The 21,872-nt window shown below is 41.5% G+C and overlaps 1 protein-coding gene across 1 annotated transcript in view; it reads left to right on the forward strand.

Annotated features, from left to right (window-relative positions):
• The window catches only part of LOC126281918 (SET and MYND domain-containing protein 4-like), a 148,320-nt gene that overhangs the window by 61,770 nt on the left and 64,678 nt on the right, over positions 1 to 21,872 (forward strand). Inside the window, exons 4-5 of the mRNA XM_049981247.1 lie at positions 5,425 to 5,557; positions 9,806 to 10,014. Coding sequence (XP_049837204.1) covers positions 5,425 to 5,557; positions 9,806 to 10,014 — 342 coding nt within the window. The remainder of the gene's footprint in view (positions 1 to 5,424; positions 5,558 to 9,805; positions 10,015 to 21,872) is intronic.

Raw genomic sequence — 21,872 nt, forward strand, 5'->3', positions numbered from 1 at the left:
TTTGCAATTTCTTCAGTGAGCCATCTGTCTCTCCTTAATTTTGTGCATTTCTCAAGTCAGCTTTCCTTTGGCTACATAAATTTTTCCATAGCTTTTACACTATATTTATTGTTTATAATAATAAATCACAAAATGCATTTATTGTTAAGGCACTCACCAGCCATCCATCTCTTCATAATCTTCTATTGTAACATATAAAGGGGAAATGAGGGGAAAAATTGTTTCCAAAAATCTTGAAAATTCTTGATTGATGTATTTTGCATGCTACTCTAACAAACATTGGGACGGACAAGTGCTACATATTTTTTGAAGACACACACATACACACAGGGTTATTCCATGATAATGTTACAAACATTTGGGGATGTCAGAGAAGGATAAATGTATCAATCTGAGGTAAGGGGCCCTAATCTAAAAATGAGCAAGTCAGGGGTATAAGCAGAAATTTACATATTTCTGCCTTAGCCTCAATCAGTACTCATGGGCTCCACTCTCCAAACCCTGATATGCAGAATTCCTTCTGAATACTCTCCAAAATCCTCAGATAATTTCCCCTATTGTTGGACTAGTAACTTGATGTCAGAGAGGCCAAGTAATACGAATTCAATTTACCTGCAAATGTTTCACAAGCTGCTACACTTACAACAGTTGTTCAGAAAGCCAACCATCAGTGTCAATGCAGGCATGGCATCAGTGCACAAAGTTCTGTCGTACCTGTTCTGATACCCTGTGTGTCATTTGAAAAGTGTCGCAGGCAGCAAGCATTCTTGTCAGGAGATCCTCTTCAATCTTGACAGGTGTCTTGTATTCCTGACTATTCTCAAGGCCCCACAAGAAGAAATCAAGTAGGGTGAGATCAAGAGTGCATGCTTGCCAGGAAATGGGTCATCCTCTGTCTCTCCACTTTTCAGGGAATGTCTGATCCAGGTGTTCACGAGTGAAGTGGAGCTGTGTCATGTTGGAGCTACACCCATTGACAAATAACAAGTGGGATATGTACAGAAACCTGGGCCACAGGTCTCTGATAATAACTGTGTCACTGGCACATTTATGCAGGCAGGAAGAAAAAATGGACCTAGTGCTTAATCACTGGCTATGCCTACCAATAAATTGACTAATAGTCTGTGCTGATGGCTCTTCACAACTATAGCATGCGAATTCTCATAGACTCAGACATGACTATTGTGATTATTTAGCATTCAGTCTCTGGTGAGACAGGTTTCAGCCATGAAAAATACACATGCAGGGAAGTGAGAATCGACTGTAACATGCTGCAAGAACCATTAGCTGAATGTGACATGAGGTCCAAGTCATGATGGTGGGAGTGTAGCTGCATTTTCCTTAACACTTGCCACACAATACTCTGCAAAACATTCATTTACGTGCAACAAATTGGATGCTGATTGCAGGCACCTCATTGACTCTATAGAAAGCACTGGATCTTCAATGTTATCCTCCTTGGTTGTTGTACTGTGGTACCAATTTCCCTGTTTCACTTAATTGATGGAACATCTTTGGGTTCATGGTGTGAGCCAAATGTCTTCTGTGCACATATTTTGTTCTGTACAACCTTTCTGCTTCTGTGCTGCATTCATCGGCTTGCCCATACATGAAAATCAGTTTGCAAGTTCCATCACTATGTGCAACTCAAACTGGTTAGGGCTGATCAACGTTAGTGCTTCCACTTGTATACACAGACTGCAGTGTACTATAGTACAGACATTGTACAGCACCATATGTCACTACGCAGCATGCCATTTGCAGTGGATTAGTTAAGTTATCATCCCAGCCTCAATGACTAAGTCTCACCAGGAATGCTTGCCCTACAATTTTAGCAACAGCAGCAGTGATGCATGTATTTCACTGTCAGAAGTATCATAAAGATAGTAACTTCTAACTTTTCACTCAGTAGTTTCTGGACCAAGGTCCCTTACATCGAATTGATTCATTTATCCTTCTCCTTCATCATCCCTTAAAGTTTTGTAACATCATCATGCAATCACACTGTATAAAGGGTAAACATTCTTGAAAAGTTCTTGTCTGATTTACTTCAAATTTTTACATGATACACTAATAAATATTCAGACAGACATAGGCTATAGATTTTTTTAAACAACAATGTATAGGTTTTCTGTGAGAAAGAAAATTCTGCACTGTGATGTGCTATGAAACTGCGGAAAATCGATTTCTTTCTCACAGTTGGTTTCAATTACAATAGCAGGGCATTTGTACCATTAGACAAACTGTTTCTCCCATTTACCACAGGACCAATGCCCGTAGCAGTCTGGTCTCTTTAATCCCACAAACCAACCATTTACCACATATTATTTCTCCTTACATACAATTTTAAACAAAAATTGTACACACAATAATGTGCTGTGTTTTTTTTCTCACACTCAGCTTCAACAGAAAACAGGATAGTTGAATTTATGGCTTATTGACTTATGATTAGAATACTATTATGGAATCAAATCATCCAGTGCCTTGTAATCCTACCTGTTTGCAGATTAAAACTATGCGAAATACTGTCATTGAAGCTACTATTCTCATATATCCAGCTGGAAAGGTCCTTCTTATACCCTGTGTACCAATGATCCCTACTGATTTACCATTCATTTTAAGATTTTAAGTGACTTCAAATCCCAGTCAAAGTTTCATGTACAATAACAGTAATAAGGTTCAAGGTCAGAGACAAGGGAGAAGAGAGGTGAGCAGAGAGGGGCGAGGGAGGAGTTGGATAGAGAGAGGGGGGAGGAGGAGGAGAAGGAGAGAGGGACAGAGAATGGAGAGGAGGTGGTGGACTGAGAAAGGGGAAGAAGGAGAAGATGGACATAGAAGGGGGGAGAGGGAGATTAAGATGTATGTACAATTCTCACTCATGTTTAGCAATTGTGAAGCACTGCTGGGTTTGCTAGTTTTATATACTTCACAAGTGAGTTTTCCTTTAGCTACATAGAATGATATTTAAAATTTTCAATGCTTTTTCACTGTGTATATAGCTGATCACTGTGTATATAGCTGATAATGCTTATGAAAATCACAAAATTCATTGTCTATTAATCCACCATTAATCCTGAAAGCTTGACAATGTATTTTAAGTAAACAACATTTGATCTCTGCCCAAACTCTCTGCCTTTACATATGTCTGCTTGTGTCTATATATGTGCGGATGGATATGTGTGTGTGTGTGTGTGTGAGTGTATACCTGTCCCATTTTCCCTCCAAGGTAAGTCTTTCTGCTCCCAGGATTGGAATGACTCCTTACCCTCTCCCTTAAAACCCACATCCTTTCGTCTTTCCCTCCCCTTCCCTCTTTCCTGATGAAGCAATCTTGGGTTGCAAAAGCTTGAAATTTGTGTGTGTGTTTGTGTTTGTTATTGTCTCTATCAACATACCAATGCTTTCGTTTGGTAAGTTACATCATCTTTGTTTCTAGATATATTTTTCCCACGTGGAATGTTTCCCTCTATTATATTCAACATTAACTTCATGTTTGTTCATGTGCCTGTCTGCCGGCGCTTTCCCGCTTGGTAAGTCTTGGAATCTTTGTTTTTAATATATTTTTCCCATGTGGAAGTTTCTTTCTGTTTTATTAACATTAACTTCAGTTAGACAACTGTTTTCAATGTTAAGTGTTAACTTTTCTGTTCTTCATCGCATTACAACTTGCATTGCAAAATTTTTTGTTTTTAAAAGTGTCCTCATACATGGAACATTGGAGGCTAATTACTAATATTTGCAATTCTAAAAGATGAAAACATATTCTTTTATTGTTTTTAACTGCCACAACTAGTAAGCTTGTGGCTTGGCACCTCGCTGAATATATATCAATGTCAAATAAAAGAGTTTGGAGTCCGACAGTTGGTCGTAGCACTTAGTATAACTTCGCCCTGGGAGTGCTTTTGTGTGTGAATAGTGGTATTATACACCGAAGTACCTAAAATTTTGCAGTTAAGATATATCCTACGTGCCTGGCCTCAACCTCCATTGCCCTCTGCCCTCCATTTCCTCTATTCCCTTCCCTGCTCCACACATTCCTTCTATCCCCTCAGACTGCTTGCATAATCATTTCCCCATCTCTGCTCCTCTCCTCTCCCAGCACAGCCTCCTAATGCTACACCTAGCACCCTGCCAATTTCCTGTGTGCTCTCACAGGCAGAACTATAGCATTTTGCCCAGCCCTACCCTGCTGTCCCTCCTCATTCCCAACCCCCACCTCTTCCATACCCTACTACCCAATCCAACTGAGACCCCTACTTATCCCAGTAGGGGGACAGTGCCCAGAGGTGACAATAGCCATGTGTCTGTAAATTGTGTATGAATGAGTGTGTGTGCCTCTTCATCTAACAAAGGACTTGGTCCAAATAAAATAGAAAGAAACTTCCACATGGGAAAAATATATTAAAAACAAAGACTCCAAGACTTACCAAGTGGGAAAGCACCGGCAGACAGGCACATGAACAAAACACACAAACACACACACAGAATTATTAGCTTTCGCAACCGATGGTTGCTTCTTCAGGAAGGAGAGGGAAAGACGAAAGGATGTGGGTTTTAAGGGAGAGGGTAAGGAGTCATTCCAATCCCGGGAGCGGAAAGACTTCCCTTAGGGGAAAAAAAGGACAGGTGTACACTCGCACACACACACATATCCATCCGCACATACACAGCCGCCTTCTGTGTATGTGCGGATGGATATGTGTGTGTGTGCGAGTGTACACCTGTCCTTTTTTTCCGCTAAGGGAAGTCTTTCCGCTCCCGGGATTGGAATGACTCCTTACCCTCTCCCTTAAAACCCACATCCTTTCGTCTTTCCCTCTCCTTCCTGAAGAAGCAACCATCGGTTGCGAAAGCTAGTAATTCTGTGTGTGTGTTTGTGTGTTTTGTTCATGTGCCTGTCTGCCGGCGCTTTCCCGCTTGGTAAGTCTTGGAATCTTTGTTTTTAATATAAAGGACTTGGTCCGATTGATTATAATATTCTACAGTCTCTTTTTCATATGTGCCTTTCCAACTGCTTAATGCCTCATCTATGAGATGAGTAGTAATCTATCCTAATTCATATTGTTATTTCATCCTGGATTTTCCATTACAAAATATTACTGGCTTATTTGGTGAAAAAGTGATACCTGCTAGCCACAGTCTGTAAATAACTTCCTCAGACAAATTGTGTGTATATTATCAATAAATATTGATCATTGCTAATTGGAATGCTGCTCCTGCCACCACATTTCATCCATCCGGCTTCATCAAACTTATGGGAATTATCTGTCTATCAAATGCTATGGTACTGATATTTCCACATTCCTGTCTTATAGTAAAATATTAAATATAAGACTTCAGTTGCTTAAAACTGGAAGGTGGAGCTAAGGTGGCATTAAGTATAAAACGTGTTTGGGTGAATTAATATCAGTTTACATTTTTCAGACTCAGAACCATCAAAGACACTGCCACATGCCTTTGCTGCTAGGTCTGAGGTTTTGTTTGAGATGGGCAAGTACCAAGAAAGTATTAAAGACATGCAGTTAGCAATTCGTGAAGGATTTCCTGAGAATCGCAGGTGAGTCAGAATCCCAGCATCTCTTTAATCATTGAGTTTTATTCACAGCTGTGAGTACAGTGATGTCTTAATTAAAACATTATAGTTTGTCAATGAAGTAACAAAAAAAAAAAAAAAAATCTTCATTCTTTGTGGACATGAGCTACGTATCATGCTTCTTCACACTCATTTTCAGTTTAAACACTGACTCTCACTACTGTTATAATATCTATGAGAAAACCAGATCTCCATGATCTGTCCCAGAAAGGTCCTATCAGTTTTCCATACAAAATTTTTGCCTCTACTAGTAAGTTAAATATGATATTTGAATGTATCAAAAGCACAGGTGGGAACTACATGAAGTCACTCAATACTTAATTTTTTGTGCAGTCTGAGCAACATTTCTGTTGGAAATTCTGCAATTGTGGTAATAGTTATGAAGAACACGTCTTTTCTGTTTATTTAAAATCATGACTGGCTGCAACACCTGAGGCCATTACCTAGTGGTATTAGTCAGACGCACTGTGTCCTCTGAGGATACCTGACAAACATGACCATGGTCTCTGGCAGATGAAGCTAAACCAGCTGGCTTCAGGTGCCAGAGACTGTGGTCAAGTGTTTGCAAGTTGTGTGTGTGTGTGTGTGTGTGTGTGTGTCTGTTTTTGATGAAGGCCTTGTCTGAAAGCTTATTGTATGACAGTCTTTTTGTTGTGCCTATCTTGGACTCAGCATCTCCACTATATGATGAGTAGTGACTATTGTTTTCATACTACTGTTACATTCCATCCTTGATTTTCTATAGTTCAAAAAATAATAAGAATTTTTTAATTTCTTGGCCTTCATACACCCAATTTTTAATTTTTTTAAAACTTGTTACACATGTTGCAGAAGTACGTTTCCATTTTTAGCTGTTTAGAATATTTAGTTTATTGTTGACAGTCAAAAAAGTTATGTGTGTTTTCAAGTACTCAGCAAATTTTTGCATTCAGAAAATATGGCTCAAAGAAACTGCATTAAATTTTGCTTGAAAAATGGAATATAGCATAGCTTTGCATTTGGAATATTGACTGTGATTTTTTGCAAATCTACTATGAATAAATCAGGAGTTTAGGAGAGGTATAAATGTTTCAAAAAGGACTGAGAAGATGAAGATGATGAACACCTTGGACATCCCAGCACATCAATTACTGATGGCAATGTGGAGGAAATAAACAAAATTGTTTTGGAAAATCACCATCAGAGAGGTTGTTGATGATGTCGGCATATCCTTTGGCTCATGTCAAACAATTTTTCAGATGTTTTGGGCATGAAATGTGCAGCAACAAAGTTTGTTCCAAAATTGTTGGACTTCAACCATAAATGACATTGCATAGACATTGCTCGGGAACTGCTGAATGAAGTTTACAACAATCCAGAATTTCTAAAGAAGATTATAATAGGTGACGAAACATGGATTTATTGATTTAAAGCTGAAACCAAAGTCCAATCATCCCATAGAAACTGCCTGAAGAGACAAGACCAAGAAAATTGACAAGTTAGATCCCATGTGAAGGTTCTTGTCACTGTTTTCTTTGATCAAAATGGGATAGTGCCTCAAGAGTTCCTGCTTTATGGTTGTAAAGTTATTAAGGAATATTACCTGAAAGTTACGTGCTAGTTACTTGAAGCAGCCTGAAGAAAACAGCCAAAATTGGGGCAAGCCCAACTGTGGAAACAGCATCACAATAATGCTCCCACTCACATCTCAATGCTTGTTCATGATTTTCTGACAAAAAAACAAAACTGTTATATTGCCTCAGCTACCATATTCACTGGACATGGCCCCTGTGAAATTTCTATTTATGAGGCTAAAGAGTATCATGAAAGGATGTTGTTTTACCAGCATTAATAAGATAAAAAAGTATTGTTGAAGGAGCTGAACACCATACCAAAAAGTGAGTTCCAGATATGTTTCCAAGATTGGAAAAGTGCTGGCACAAGTGCATTATATCTGAGGGGGAGTACTCTGAAAAGGGCAAGGCTGATGTTGATGAATAAATTAAGATACTTCAAGAAAAACAAATATCCCCATTACTTTTTGATCAGACCTCGTGTAACATTAACAAATGGTCTTGGAGGCCAAAACCTCACAGCTTTACTTCCACTAGTACCTTCCAAACTTCATAGTAGCTCTCCTGCAGGAGTGCTAGTTCTGCAAGGTTTGCAGGAGATGAGGTACTAGTGGAAGTAAAGCTGAGAGAATGGGGCATGAGTCACGCTTGGGTAGCTCAGATGATAGGGCACTTACCCATGAAAGGCAAAGGTCCCAAGTTTGAGTCTTGGTCCGGCACATGGTTTTAATCTGCCAGGAAAGTTTCATATCAGTGCACACTCTGCTGCAGAGTGAAAATCTCATTCTGGATCACTAAAATTCCCATCTTTGTTGAATTTTGTGCGGTGCACATTAGGCTGAGGTCTAACACATGTTTTTGTGCCTAACATTTTATCTCGTAATGCTGGAGATATCATCAGAGGCTATAAAGACGCAGGGAGTAGCTACAAACTCAAACAAAGCACAGCAAGCTGCTGGAACAAAAATCAACAAGGATGCGAGGATGCATAAAAGCTAGTATTGTATGGCTAAAATTACCATGACACACATTGAAACTCATTAGTCTCTAATCAGACAAATGAACAAACTTGTTTCAGAAGTGGATATTGTACAATGTTCCATCTGCATGTCATGAACGAAATCATAGAATGAAGCAATGAATATAAATTACTTCTTTGCCTGGGGTTACTAGATTTTGAGAATCTTTTGACCTAGTTTCAACAATATTACACTAAAAGTCCTTGAGAATCAAGACATTTTCTGAACTGAAAGAGAAGTGAAATAAGGAAATTCAATATCGGCAAAACTATTCTTAGCAGTCCTAGAAAGCTGCAACAGAGAAGGAGAAATATGTGTTACTATGTCATATCTGCATCACCTTTCTTTTAAGGATGACATTTTATTTTATGGTCTCTATTGCAGACAATTTCACAATAAATGATATTGAAAGTTGGCTTCAAAACAAGGTACAATAAGACTACACTAATGTGACAAATCAAAAAGAAAATAGAACAAATTGCCTTTTAATGAAGAGAACTAGTTGACCATTTTTTGTACTTAGAGCAATTAAAGGCAAAAACTGACAATATACCAAAAGAAATAAGCAGGAAAAAAATATGACTGGGAGTAGGATTGGAAAACTAAATATGATCTTCAAAACAAAGGACAGTTCACAATCAGTGTGAATTACTAGTTCCGAGTTAGGACAAAATCAAACAATGGAAAATCAAGGGTGGAATAATGACAATATCATGAAAAGGCTAGATTACTACTCACCATATAGTGAAGATGTTGAGTTGTACGCAGGCACAACAAAAAGACTGCTAAGCAAGTAAGCTTTCAGCCAAAAGACCTTCTTCTGAATTAGACAAAACACACACACACACACATTCACACAAATGTAACTCATACACGCATGACCACTGTCTCAAGTTGCCAAGGCCATACTCAGCAGCCAGAGGCAATGGTCATGTGTGTGTGAGTTGTGTTTGTGTGCATGTGTGTGTGTATGTTGTTTAATTCAGAAGAAGGTCTTTTGGCTGATAGCTTACTTGGTTAGCAGTCTTTTTGTTGTGTCTATTGTGGCTCGTCATCTCCTCCATAAGATGGGTAGCAATCTATCCTTTCGACTTAGGGCAGTGAGATGTAGACTGGAGATGGGAAAACAAACAAATGACTCAGGCACAGGCTGGTGAAGGTGATGTAATTATGTTCATCTTGAAAATGAAGTGGGGTTAGATTGGACCTGCAGCCAGGTAAATGTTATGATAGATGGACCAAGCAAGATTCCAGGACATCAGAAAAGACCATGCTGACAAACTAAAGTAAGAGGGTAAATGGCATTAGAAAACATGTAGGCAAGAATTACGAGAATACATATGGCTGAAAACCATAAGTATGGAAAAGTTTAGATAGGCATTTATCCAGCAGTGGATGTCAAACACCTCATGATGTTGTGTAGCAACAATTGTAGAAACTTTATATACACTATGTGTCTGATAAGAATGTTAATGTAAGTCAGTATTGTAGATGTGTAAATTTCCAGGAGTCACGAGTTCAGTGAGAGAATTATATATTTCTTTTTCAAAAAATCAGGTAATGTGTCCCACATCAGAGTGAGATATTGCGAACAAGATGTACATTATGTGTGAATAACTATCTAACTACCAATGTGTCAGATTTCAGCTATATTGGCGAATGGCCCGCTGCCACCGAAATCTTGGAGAAACTGCAAAAGCTCGTGTCTGCTTACAACTATCACTTAAGTTGCTGGAGAACGCTTCATCAAAGGATCAACATTCAAGGATAATTATATTAGAAGAAATGGAAGCTCTGCATAAAAGTGCCACAAGCACCACACAGCAAGAAAATAAGGAAATGAAACCAGGTACACATGGAAACTCTTCTTTGTGATTACTTTATGTGCACTACTAACTGTATACCTGTTTAATTCCCAGCTCTATCACATCCTTATTTCAGAAAGAACTATCAGTCCATAATTTGGAGAAAATTACCATTTACTGTATTCCATCTTTCACATACACAAGACTCCATGAGCTCGAGATAACAGCACTCCTCTGGAAATCGGTGGTCCAGGGTTCTAATCCTACCTCAGGCATGGATGTAAGTTGGTGGTCAAATTCCATATGACTAAATTACCACCTAGTAGCTGAACAGAGATTTATTATTTCCTCATTACTTTCTAACGTTAAATACTAAAATCTGTGAAGAAAGAATCATGGATGATCTAGTTATCATTTTTATGTTGGTAGACGACTGCCTGTAAAAGGCATAGATCTAAGATTCAAGTCCCAGTTCAGCATAGGGTTTAAATCTGCCAGGAAATTTAAAATCAGTGCATACTCCACCACAGAATGAAAAATGGATTCTGGCATTTATGAATAGTTTAATTCAAAGGAGTGTTAATATAAGAGTAAAGGAACTCACAAAAGGCAAAACATATTGAAGCAGTGGACTAATGGAAGAAGGAGAATTTTGAATTTTGTGTGGATATCAGCTAACTTTTTACAGAACAGAAGAGAAAAATGTTTATTGGGGAAATACTTCTTTTCATTATAATTTTAATCTGAATTGTAAATATACAACTTATTTTATTTTTTGGTAGTTTTTTATTTACCATTCTTAATTACTGACTTACAATCATATCTGAAGGCTGGGAGGAATGGCAAGCATGCAGGCTAGGCATTCGACACATTGGTATCAGAGCCAGTGAGGTGTGGCGCATGATCAAGAAGACATGGAAATTTTGACTGGGAGGGGCTGATAGGACAGAGGAAGAGGAAACTGTTGGATAGACACCCCTGCACAATGAAGAGGAAGTGGAGGTGTGGATTGGGAGGGTCAATACGACAGAGGATGGGGAAATTGTTGGGTAGACATCTTCTAACCCCTTCCTGTGTTCTGTTACCTCCTCCCAATCCATGCCTCCACATCATCTTCATTGTGTGCCACACCTCACCAGCACCAGTACATGTGTGCCACATACCTAGCCCATGCACCTGCTGCCTCTCCCTCCTGCATTCCTAACATTCACACCTGTTGCCCCCCTCCAAGCTACTAGCTATCTGTTCCCAATCCCTCATCCTGGTCCCATCTCTTTCTCCCTCTACCCACTCTAGCTGACATGATTTTATTCCACTGAATCCTGGAATTGTGCATCCAGACAGCACAACGAATGTGCCCAGCTTGTGTGGGTGTGACACAAAGCCTGTGTATGAATGGATGGATATGCGTGTGTGTGTGTGTGTGTGTGTGTGTGTGTGTGTGTGTGTGTGTGTGCGCGCGAGCATATACCTATCCGTTTTCCCCCTAAGGTAAGTCTTTCCGCTCCCGGGATTGGAATGACTCCTTACCCTCTCCCTTAAAACCCACATCCTTTCTACTTTCCTTTTCCTTCCCTCTTTCCTGACGAAGCAGCCGTCGGTTGCGAAAGCTCAAATTCTGTGTGTGTGTTTGTGTTTTATTCATTGTGCCTAAATAGAAAGAAACTTCCACATGGGAAAAATATATTAAAAACAAAGATTCAAAGACTTACCAAGCGGGAAAGCACTGGCAGACAGGCACAATGAACAAAACACACACACAGAATTACTAGCTTTCGCAACCGATGGTTGCTTCTTCAGGAAGGAGAGGGAAAGACGAAAGGATGTGGGTTTTAAGGGAGAGGGTAAGCAGTCATTCCAATCCCAGGAGCGGAAAGACTTCCCTTAGGGGGGAAAAAAGGACAGGTGTACAGTGCGTGTGTGTGTGTGTGTGTGTGTGCGAGTGTACACCTGTTCTTTTTTTCCCCCTAAGGGAAGTCTTTCCGCTCCCGGGATTGGAATGACTCCTTACCCTCTCCCTTAAAACCCACATCCTTTCGTCTTTCCCTCTCCTTCCTGAAGAAGCAACCATCGGTTGTGAAAGCTAGTAATTCTGTGTGTGTGTTTGTGTGTTTTGTTCATTGTGCCTGTCTGCCGGCGCTTTCCCGCTTGGTAAGTCTTATAGATATATATATTAAAAACAAAGATTCCAAGACTTACCAAGTGGGAAAACGACGGCAGACAGGCACAAGAACAAAACACACAAACACATACACAGAATTACTAGCTTTCACAACCGATGGTTGCTTCTTCAGGAAGGAGAGGGAAAGACGAAAGTCTTGGAATCTTTGTTTTTAATATATTTTTCCCATGTGGAAGTTTCTTTCTATTTTATTTACATCATCATATATATATATATATATATATGGTCTGTGTATGTGCGGATGGATATGTGTGTGTGTGCGAGTGTACACCTGTCCTTTTTTTCCCCTAAGGGAAGTCTTTCCGCTCCCAGGATTGGAATGACTCCTTACCCTCTCCCTTAAAACCCACATCCTTTCGTCTTTCCCTCTCCTTCCTGAAGAAGCAACCATCGGTTGCGAAAGCTAGTAATTCTGTGTGTGTGTTTGTGTGTTTTGTTCATGTGCCTGTCTGCCGGCACTTTCCCGCTTGGTAAGTCTTGGAATCTTTGTTTTTAATATATATATATATATATATATATATATATATATATATATATATATATATATATATATATATATATATATATATATATATACTCCTGGAAATGGAAAAAAGAACACATTGACACCGGTGTGTCAGACCCACCATACTTGCTCCGGACACTGCGAGAGGGCTGTACAAGCAATGATCACGCGCACGGCACACCGGACACACCAGGAACCGCGGTGTTGGCCGTCGAATGGCGCTAGCTGCGCAGCATTTGTGCACCGCCGCCGTCAGTGTCAGCCAGTTTGCTGTGGCATACGGAGCTCCATCGCAGTCTTTAACACTGGTAGCATGCCGCGACAGCGTGGACGTGAACCGTATGTGCAGTTGACGGACTTTGAGCGAGGGCGTATAGTGAGCATGCGGGAGGCCGGGTGGACGTACCGCCGAATTCCTCAACACGTGGGGCGTGAGGTCTCCACAGAACATCGATGTTGTCGCCAGTGGTCGGTGGAAGGTGCACGTGCCCGTCGACCTGGGACCGGACCGCAGCGACGCACGGATGCACGCCAAGACCGTAGGATCCTACGCAGTGCCATATGGGACCGCACCGCCACTTCCCAGCAAATTAGGGACACTGTTGCTCCTGGGGTATCGGCGAGGACCATTCGCAACCGTCTCCATGAAGCTGGGCTACGGTCCCGCACACCGTTAGGCCGTCTTCCGCTCACGCCCCAACATCGTGCAGCCCGCCTCCAGTGGTGTCGCGACAGGCGTGAATGGAGGGACGAATGGAGACGTGTCATCTTCAGCGATGAGAGTCGCTTCTGCCTTGGTGCCAATGATGGTCGTATGCATGTTTGGCGCCGTGCAGGTGAGTGCCACAATCAGGACTGCATACGACCGAGGCACACAGGGCCAACACCCGGCATCATGGTGTGGGGAGCGATCTCCTACACTGACCATACACCTCTGGTGATCGTCGAGGGGACACTGAATAGTACACGGTACATCCAACCGTCATCGAACCCATCGTTCTACCATTCCTAGACCGCCAAGGGAACTTGCTGTTCCAACAGGACAATGCACGTCCGCATGTATCCCGTGCCACCCAACTTGCTCTAGAAGGTGTAAGTCAACTACCCTGGCCAGCAAGATCTCCGGATCTGTCCGCCATTGAGCATGTTTGGGACTGGATGAAGCGTTGTCTCACGCGGTCTGCACGTCCAGCACGAACGCTGGTCCAACTGTGGCGCCAGGTGGAAATGGCATGGCAAGCCGTTCCACAGGACTACATCCAGCATCTCTACGATCGTCTCCATGGGAGAATAGCAGCCTGCATTGCTGCGAAAGGTGGATATACACTGTACTAGTGCCGACATTGTGCATGCTCTGTTGCCTGTGTCTATGTGCCTGTGGTTCTATCAGTGTGATCATGTGATGTATCTGACCCCAGGAATGTCTCAATAAAGTTTCCCCTTCCTGGGACAATGAATTCACAGTGTTCTTATTTCAATTTCCAGGAATATATATATATATATATATATATATATATATATATATATATATATATATATATATATATAAAAACAAAGATTCCAAGACTTACCAAGCGGGAAAGCGCCGGCGCGTCCTCCATCACAGCGGGACCCACCTCCTCTTCCTCAAAATCACCCTCTCCAAACCTTCCAGGAATTTCTCACTTCCAGCCTTGCCTCTCAATCTTTCTTGAAAAACCTTAATCCTACTCCCAACATCACCACAGCCGAATCCCAGGCTATCCGTGATCTGAAAGCTGACCGATCCATCATCATTCTTCCGGCTGACAAGGGTTCCACGACTGTGGTACTTGATCGTCGGGAGTATGTGGCTGAGGGACTGCGTCAGCTTTCAGACAACTCTACATACAAAGTTTGCCGAAGTAATCCCATTCCTGATGTCCAGGCGGAGCTTCAAGGAATCCTCAGAACCTTAGGCCCCCTACAAAACCTTTCACCTGACTCCATCAAACTCCTCACCCCACCGTCACCTCGCACTCCTACCTTCTACCTACTTCCTAAAATTCACAAACCCAAACATCCTGGCCGCCCCATTGTAGCTGGTTACCAAGCCCCCACAGAACGCATCTCTGCCTACGTAGATCAACACCTTCAACCCATTACATGCAGTCTCCCATCCTTCATCAAAGACACCAACCACTTTCTCGAACGCCTGGAATCCGTACCCAGTCTGTTACCCCCAGAAACCATCCTGGTAACCATTGATGCCACTTCCCTATACACAAATATCCCGCACGTCCAGGGCCTCGCTGCAATGGAGCACTTCCTTTCACGCCGATCACCTGCCACCCTACCTAAAACCTCTTTCCTCGTCACCTTAGCCAGCTTCATCCTGACCCACAACTTCTTCACTTTTGAAGGCCAGACATACCAACAATTAAAGGGAACAGCCATGGGTACCAGGATGGCCCCCTCGTATGCCAACCTATTTATGGGTCGCTTAGAGGAAGCCTTCTTGGTTACCCAAGCCTGCCAACCCAAAGTTTGGTACAGATTTATTGATGACATCTTCATGATCTGGACTCACAGTGAAGAACAACTCCAGAATTTCCTCTCCAACCTCAACTCCTTTGGTTCCATCAGATTCACCTGGTCCTACTCCAAATCCCATGCCACTTTCCTAGATGTTGACCTCCATCTGTCCAATGGCCAGCTGCACACATCCGTCCACATCAAACCCACCAACAAGCAACAGTACCTCCATTATGACAGCTGCCACCCATTCCATATCAAACGGTCCCTTCCCTACAGCCTAGGCCTTCGTGGCAAACGAATCTGCTCCAGTCCTGAATCCCTCGACCATTACACCAACAACCTGAAAACAGCTTTCGCATCCCGCAACTACCCTCCCAACCTGGTACAGAAGCAGATAACCAGAGCCACTTCCTCATCCCCTCAAACCCAGAACCTCTCACAGAAGAACCCCAAAAGTGCCCCACTTGTAACAGAATACTTCCCAGGACTGGATCAGACCTTGAATGTGGCTCTCCAGCAGGGATACGACTTCCTAAAATCCTGCCTCGAAATGAGATCCATCCTTCATGAAATCCTCCCCACTCCACCAAGAGTGTCTTTCCGCCGTCCACCTAACCTTCGTAACCTCTTGGTTCATCCCTATGAAATCCCCAAACCACCTCCCCTACCCTCTGGCTCCTACCCTTGCAACCGCCCCCGGTGTAAAACCTGTCCTATGCACCCTCCCACCACCACCTACTCCAGTCCTGTAACCCGGAAGGTGTACACAATCAAAGGGAGAGCCACATGTGAAAGCACCCACGTGATTTACCAACTGACCTGCCTGCACTGTGATGCTTTCTATGTGGGAATGACCAGCAACAAACTGTCCATTCGCATGAATGGACACAGGCAGACAGTGTTTGTTGGTAATGAGGATCACCCTGTGGCTAAACATGCCTTGATGCACGGCCAGCACATCTTGGCACAGTGTTACACCGTCCGAGTTATCTGGATACTTCCCACCAACACCAACCTATCCGAACTCCGGAGATGGGAACTCGCCCTTCAGTATATCCTCTCTTCTCGATATCCGCCAGGCCTCAACCTCCGCTAATTTCAAGTTGCCGCCGCTCATACCTCACCTGTCTTTCAACAACTTCTTTGCCTCTGTACTTCCGCCTCGACTGACATCTCTGCCCTTAACTCTTTGCCTTTAAATATGTCTGCTTGTGTCTGTGTATGTGCGGATGGATATGTGTGTGTGTGTGTGCGAGTGTACACCTGTCCTTTTTTTTCCCCTAAGGGAAGTCTTTCCGCTCCCGGGATTGGAATGACTCCTTACCCTCTCCCTTAAAACCCACACCCTTTCATTTTTCCCTCTCCTTCCTTCCTTCCTGACGAAGCAACTGCCAGTTGCGAAAGCCTGTAATTCTGTGTGTGTGTTTGTGTGTTTTGTTCATGTGCCTGTCTGCCGGCGCTTTCCCGCTTGGTAAGTCTTGGAATCTTTATTTTTAATATATATATATATATATAAAAACAAAGATTCCAAGACTTACCAAGCGGGAAAGCGCCGGCGCTTTCCCGCTTGGTAAGTCTTGGAATCTTTGTTTTTAATATATTTTTCCCATGTGGAAGTTTCTTTCTATTTTTTATATATATATATATATATATATATATATATATATATATATATATATATATATATATATATATATATATATATGTGTGTGTGTGTGTGTGTGTGTGTTTGTGTGTGTGTTCATGTATCTGCACTCTACCTTCTTTCATTCATGCTTTAAAATGTGAGTAAAACCTGCAGTTCCTGCTCTTAGTAGACACACTCAGAAAGCTTTCCACAAACAATGTTGGCTTTTAAAGGACCAAATTTCATTTATCCATTTTATTCTTATCTGTTATAAAAATAATTTCCAAAACTTCAGGTAGGGTAGGTGTTTCAGAACTATGATATTTGAGGTCTAGAAACAATGGCTTCAGTGTGAAACCTGAGTTTTTCCCGGTGTGTAAAATGTTCAAATAATTTATGGGAATGTAGCCAGGTGAAGATGGCATCTTGTTCGAAGACAGTATCTGGCTGCATTCCTGTAAGTTACCTGACCAATGACTCCACTATTCTTCCAGTGGAGTAATTAAGGTTGAAATTCTTGGAGAAAGTTGTCCATCATTAGTTATTATACATACTCTGAATAACAGTAATATAATTTCAAAAACAGGTAATAATGACCAATGAATGCAAAATTTCACTTTAAGTTTCTGAAGCTGTAACTCTTCATATTATATTTTGTCTATGTACTTCAGTAATTTATTCTTTTTCCTGGTACTACTGTTTGGTTTGCCATGAATTTCTTGTAATGGGCCTGCCAATTAAGTAGATTCTCTGAATTACAGTTCTCTTTAGTTCTCTAACTCAGCACCAATAGAATAATGGCAACATGATTAGTTCTGGCAACACTATCAGACTTCACTTGTGGTGGTATATCTTGTAAAAATATGGACAGCAGTCCTCAGTTACATACCAGTATATGAAAGTTGATATAATAAGTTCCACAAGAACACACAGCCATAATGTCTATTCTTATCAACATCTGTTGAGTTTCTAACCCAAACGTCTTATCAAAATTGGGGGTACCGTCAAACGGGGTGATTTTGGACACCAGGGCAAATTCAAACAGTATGGCTTATTTGCTCTTTGCCACTGCATAGAAACAAAGAGTTATTTATTTTAATGTCCGTGTGCCAGTTATTTTAAGTGCAAAATTGTATTTATTGCTTTCCACAACTTTTATTTTGTGTCAATTGTTTCCCTAGGTGAATAATTGACAAATAGTCTCAGTGTTAAAAATCCATGCATTATTGTAAAGTGGAAACTTTCTATTGTTGCACCAAGCGGGAAGTTACTGTAACTGTAATTGTTGACATGCTCAGTAGCTAACAGCAATGAGACAATTTCTGTACAAGTTTGTCGAGTTTCTCATGCAAGGTTATAAAATATCAATAGTTTTCGTAAAACTGTGTACAGTGTGAGGTGATTTTGGACAATGCCAAGAACGTACAAGAGCAGGAGAGGTGCCTTAGTATGGTGTAATTATGACCCGGAACTTTTAGATAAAACTGTTCGTGATATTCAGAGTGGTAAATTATTGTGCAGAAAAGCATGTGACTTGTATGGTATACCTAAATCACCCCTACAAAATAAAATGTAGGAAGCACATCTGAGAAAAATGGGAGAACAGCCAGTGATAAATAAGGAAGAAGAAGTAATGTTGAAGCAAGGTATCTTGATGGCTGCACATTGGGGATTTCCCTTCACTAAATTGGATATTAGATATTTAGTTAAAGGCTACCTTGATAAATCTGGCCAAAAAGATAAGAAATTTCGTAATAATTTGCCAGGAGAAGAATGGGTGCATTTATTCCTCAAATGACAGTCAGAAGATCTTTCCGTTTGCTTAAACAAAAATATTAAATGAGCTCGTGCAGAAGTGAACAAAGAGACTGTTAAGATGTTTTTCTCCAATATCAAGGCAAAGCTGGAAAGTCTCTTCCAAAATAAAAACTTACCTGTAATATATAAAATTCATTATATCATCCCATATCACTTACTCATAACAAAGAGCTACCTTAAAATGTGTAAAACGTGACCAAAATCAAATAAAAAGCATGTAGAATTTTTAAAAAGGCACTAACTGTCCGAATTCACCCTCTACATACTGTAACTTTGTACAGAGATTTAAAAAAACACATGTGTCCGAAATCACCCCAATCCATGGGGTGACTTTGGACACTTAATTTAACTGCCTCAGATAAATATACCTACACATACACTTCCTGGTTCTGGGATATTTTATTCGTTACACATATAAGCTACCACTTCCATAGCAATCAATTTTATCTAACAATATATATGAAAGTTACAATCAAAATAATGACAAAACCATCTGAAATCACCCCATTTGATGGTATAATTAAATAAAGTAATAAAATGCTTCAGTTTCAAAATCCCTAACTGAACCAGCTAATGATATGTAATATAACTTGAAATTTAGTTTTATTATTTTAATTTAATTAAATACAAAACTAAAAGTAAAGAAGAAATAAGGAATTGATGTTGTGAAATAAAATGCAGGAAGCACATCCGAAAAAAATGGGAGTACAGCCAGTGCTAAATAAAGCAGAAGAAGTAATGTTGAAGCAAGGCATCTTGAGGGCTGCACATTGGGGATTTCCCTTCACTAAATTGGATATTAGATATTTAGTTAAAAGCTACCTTGATAAATCTGGCCGAAAAGAGAAGAAATTTCGTAATAATTTGCCACATTTGGATAGCAACAATGAGCACTCATGCACTGATGCACACATATATTTATTTATCAATGAAAATAATCAGTTTTTGAAAATATAATATAATTGGGTAGGTTAAAAATCTACTCACCAAGTGGCAGCAGGAAAAGCCACATACAAAAATTAAGGAAATGTGCAAGCTTTCAGACCCAGTGGCTCCTTGTTCTGGCAGAAGGGTTGATTGGGAATTCAGAGGGATGAAGGAAAAAGACTGGTGAGGTTTAGGTTCTATAACTCTCCCCATTTATTAAACCTCGCATAAGGAGCCAACTGCTCCAAAAGCTTGCACATTTCCTCAATTATTAACATAAATTTATTTTAATAATTCCTACTGTTAGTATTAGGAATTTGATTGACCAATACTCACCACATAGCGAAGATGTTTAGTCACAGATAGGCACAACAAAAAGACTCTCGAACAAGTAAGCTTTTGGCCAAAAAGTCCACATCTGAACTAGGCAATATACACACACTCACTCTAGCAAACACAACTCAGATACACCCGACCACTGTCTCTGGATGACAAAGCCAGACTATGAGAAGCAGTGCATGATGGGAGAAGCATGATGGTGGGGTAAGGAGGAGTCTAGGGTGGGGAGGAGGATGGGGTAGCAGGGGAGGGATGGGGGAACAGTAAAGACCTGCTCGTGGGTTCATGGGAGCATACAGGGACCAGGGACGAGATGGAGAGATGATAGGGGAGCTAGGTGAAGTTGGGAGGTTAGACGGTGGGCAGGGCGGGGGGGCGGGGAGGGGGGGGGGGCTGAGGGATTTGGGGAGAGGGGGAGCAGCGGAAAAGGAGACAAATAAAAAGACTGAGTGTGCACTGATGGAATACAGCACTGTGTCGTGCTGGAGTGGGAACAGGGAAAGGGATAGGTGGGTGAAGGACGACAACTAACAAAGGTTGAGGCCAAGAGGGTTACAGGAACACAGGATATTTAGCAAGAAAAGTTCTTAGCTGTGCAATTCAAAAAATCTGGTGTTGATAGGAAAGATCCAGTTGGCATAGGCTGTGAAGCATTCAGTAAAATGAAGAATGTTTTGTTGGGCAGGGTGCTCAGCAATTGGGTAGTCCAGCTGTTTCATGGCCACAGTTTGTTGGTGGCCATTCATGCAAACAGACAACTTGTTGTTTGTCATGCCCACATAGAACACAGCACAACTGGTGTCACAGGTAGCCCTTCTGTTGATGGGGTAGATGATGCTTGTGATCTAACAGGAGTAGGTGCTGGTGGAAGGATGTATGAGAGAGGTTTTGCATGTAGGTATGTTAGAAGGATATGAGCCCTGAGGCAAAGGGTTGGGGGTAGGAGTTGCATACAGATGGATGAGGATATCATGTAGGTTCAGTGGGTGGTGGAATACCATTTTCGGAGTGCTGGGAAGAATAATGGGTAGGACATTCATCATTTCTAGCCATGACGAGAGATAGTCAGAACTCAGAAAGAGAATGTGATTCACTTGTTTCAGGTCTGGGTGGTACTGAGTCATGAGTGAATGCTCCCTTGTGGCTGGATTGTGGGACTTGGGGAGATAGAGAGTGACTGGAGGGATAAGACATGGGAACTCTGTCTCTGTACAATGTTGAGAGAGTGATTACAGTCTGTGAATGACCTAGTTACATCCTTGGTATATTTCGAGAGGGACTGCTTGTCACTACAGACGTGATGAGCATGGGTGGCTAGGCTGTGTGGAAGGCACTTCTCGGTTTGGAATAAGTGGCAGCTGTCAAAGAGGAGATATCACTGGTGGTTGATAGGTTTAATATGGATGGAGGTCCCGCTGTAACCAACTTTGACGTAGAGGAGGCTTGTTGGGTTGAGGAAGAGCAGGTGAAATGAATTGGGGGGGGGGGGGGGGGGGGGAAGGTGTTGAGATTGTGGAATATGTGGATAGGGAGGTCTCACCCTCAATCGAGATGACAAAGATGTCATCAGAGAGTCTGAAACAGGTGAGTGCCTTGGGACTCTGTGTGCTTAGAAAGGACTGCTCTAGATGGCCCATGAATAGGTTGGCATAGGATGGTGCCAAGCAGGTGGCCATTGTTGTGTTATGGATTTGTTTGTAGGTGATGCCTTTAAAGGAGAAGTAATTATGGGTGAGGATATAGTTGTTCATGGCGTCCATGAATGAGCTTGTGGGTTTGGAATCTGTCGAGTGTTGGGAAAGATAGTGTTCAATAGTGACAAGGCCATGAGCATTAGGGATATTGGACAAAGGTAGAGACTTTCAAGGGTGATGAGCAGGGCACCATGTAATAAATGAACAGGAATTGTGGAGAGTCTGTGGAGGAATGGGTTATTTTTTGTATAGGAGGGCAGGCTGCTGGAAATAGGCTGAAGTTGTTGGTCTGTGAGAGCAGTGATTCTCTCAAT

This window comes from Schistocerca gregaria, chromosome 7 (genome assembly GCF_023897955.1).
Source record: "Schistocerca gregaria isolate iqSchGreg1 chromosome 7, iqSchGreg1.2, whole genome shotgun sequence".
Classification (NCBI taxonomy): Eukaryota; Metazoa; Arthropoda; class Insecta; order Orthoptera; family Acrididae; genus Schistocerca; species Schistocerca gregaria.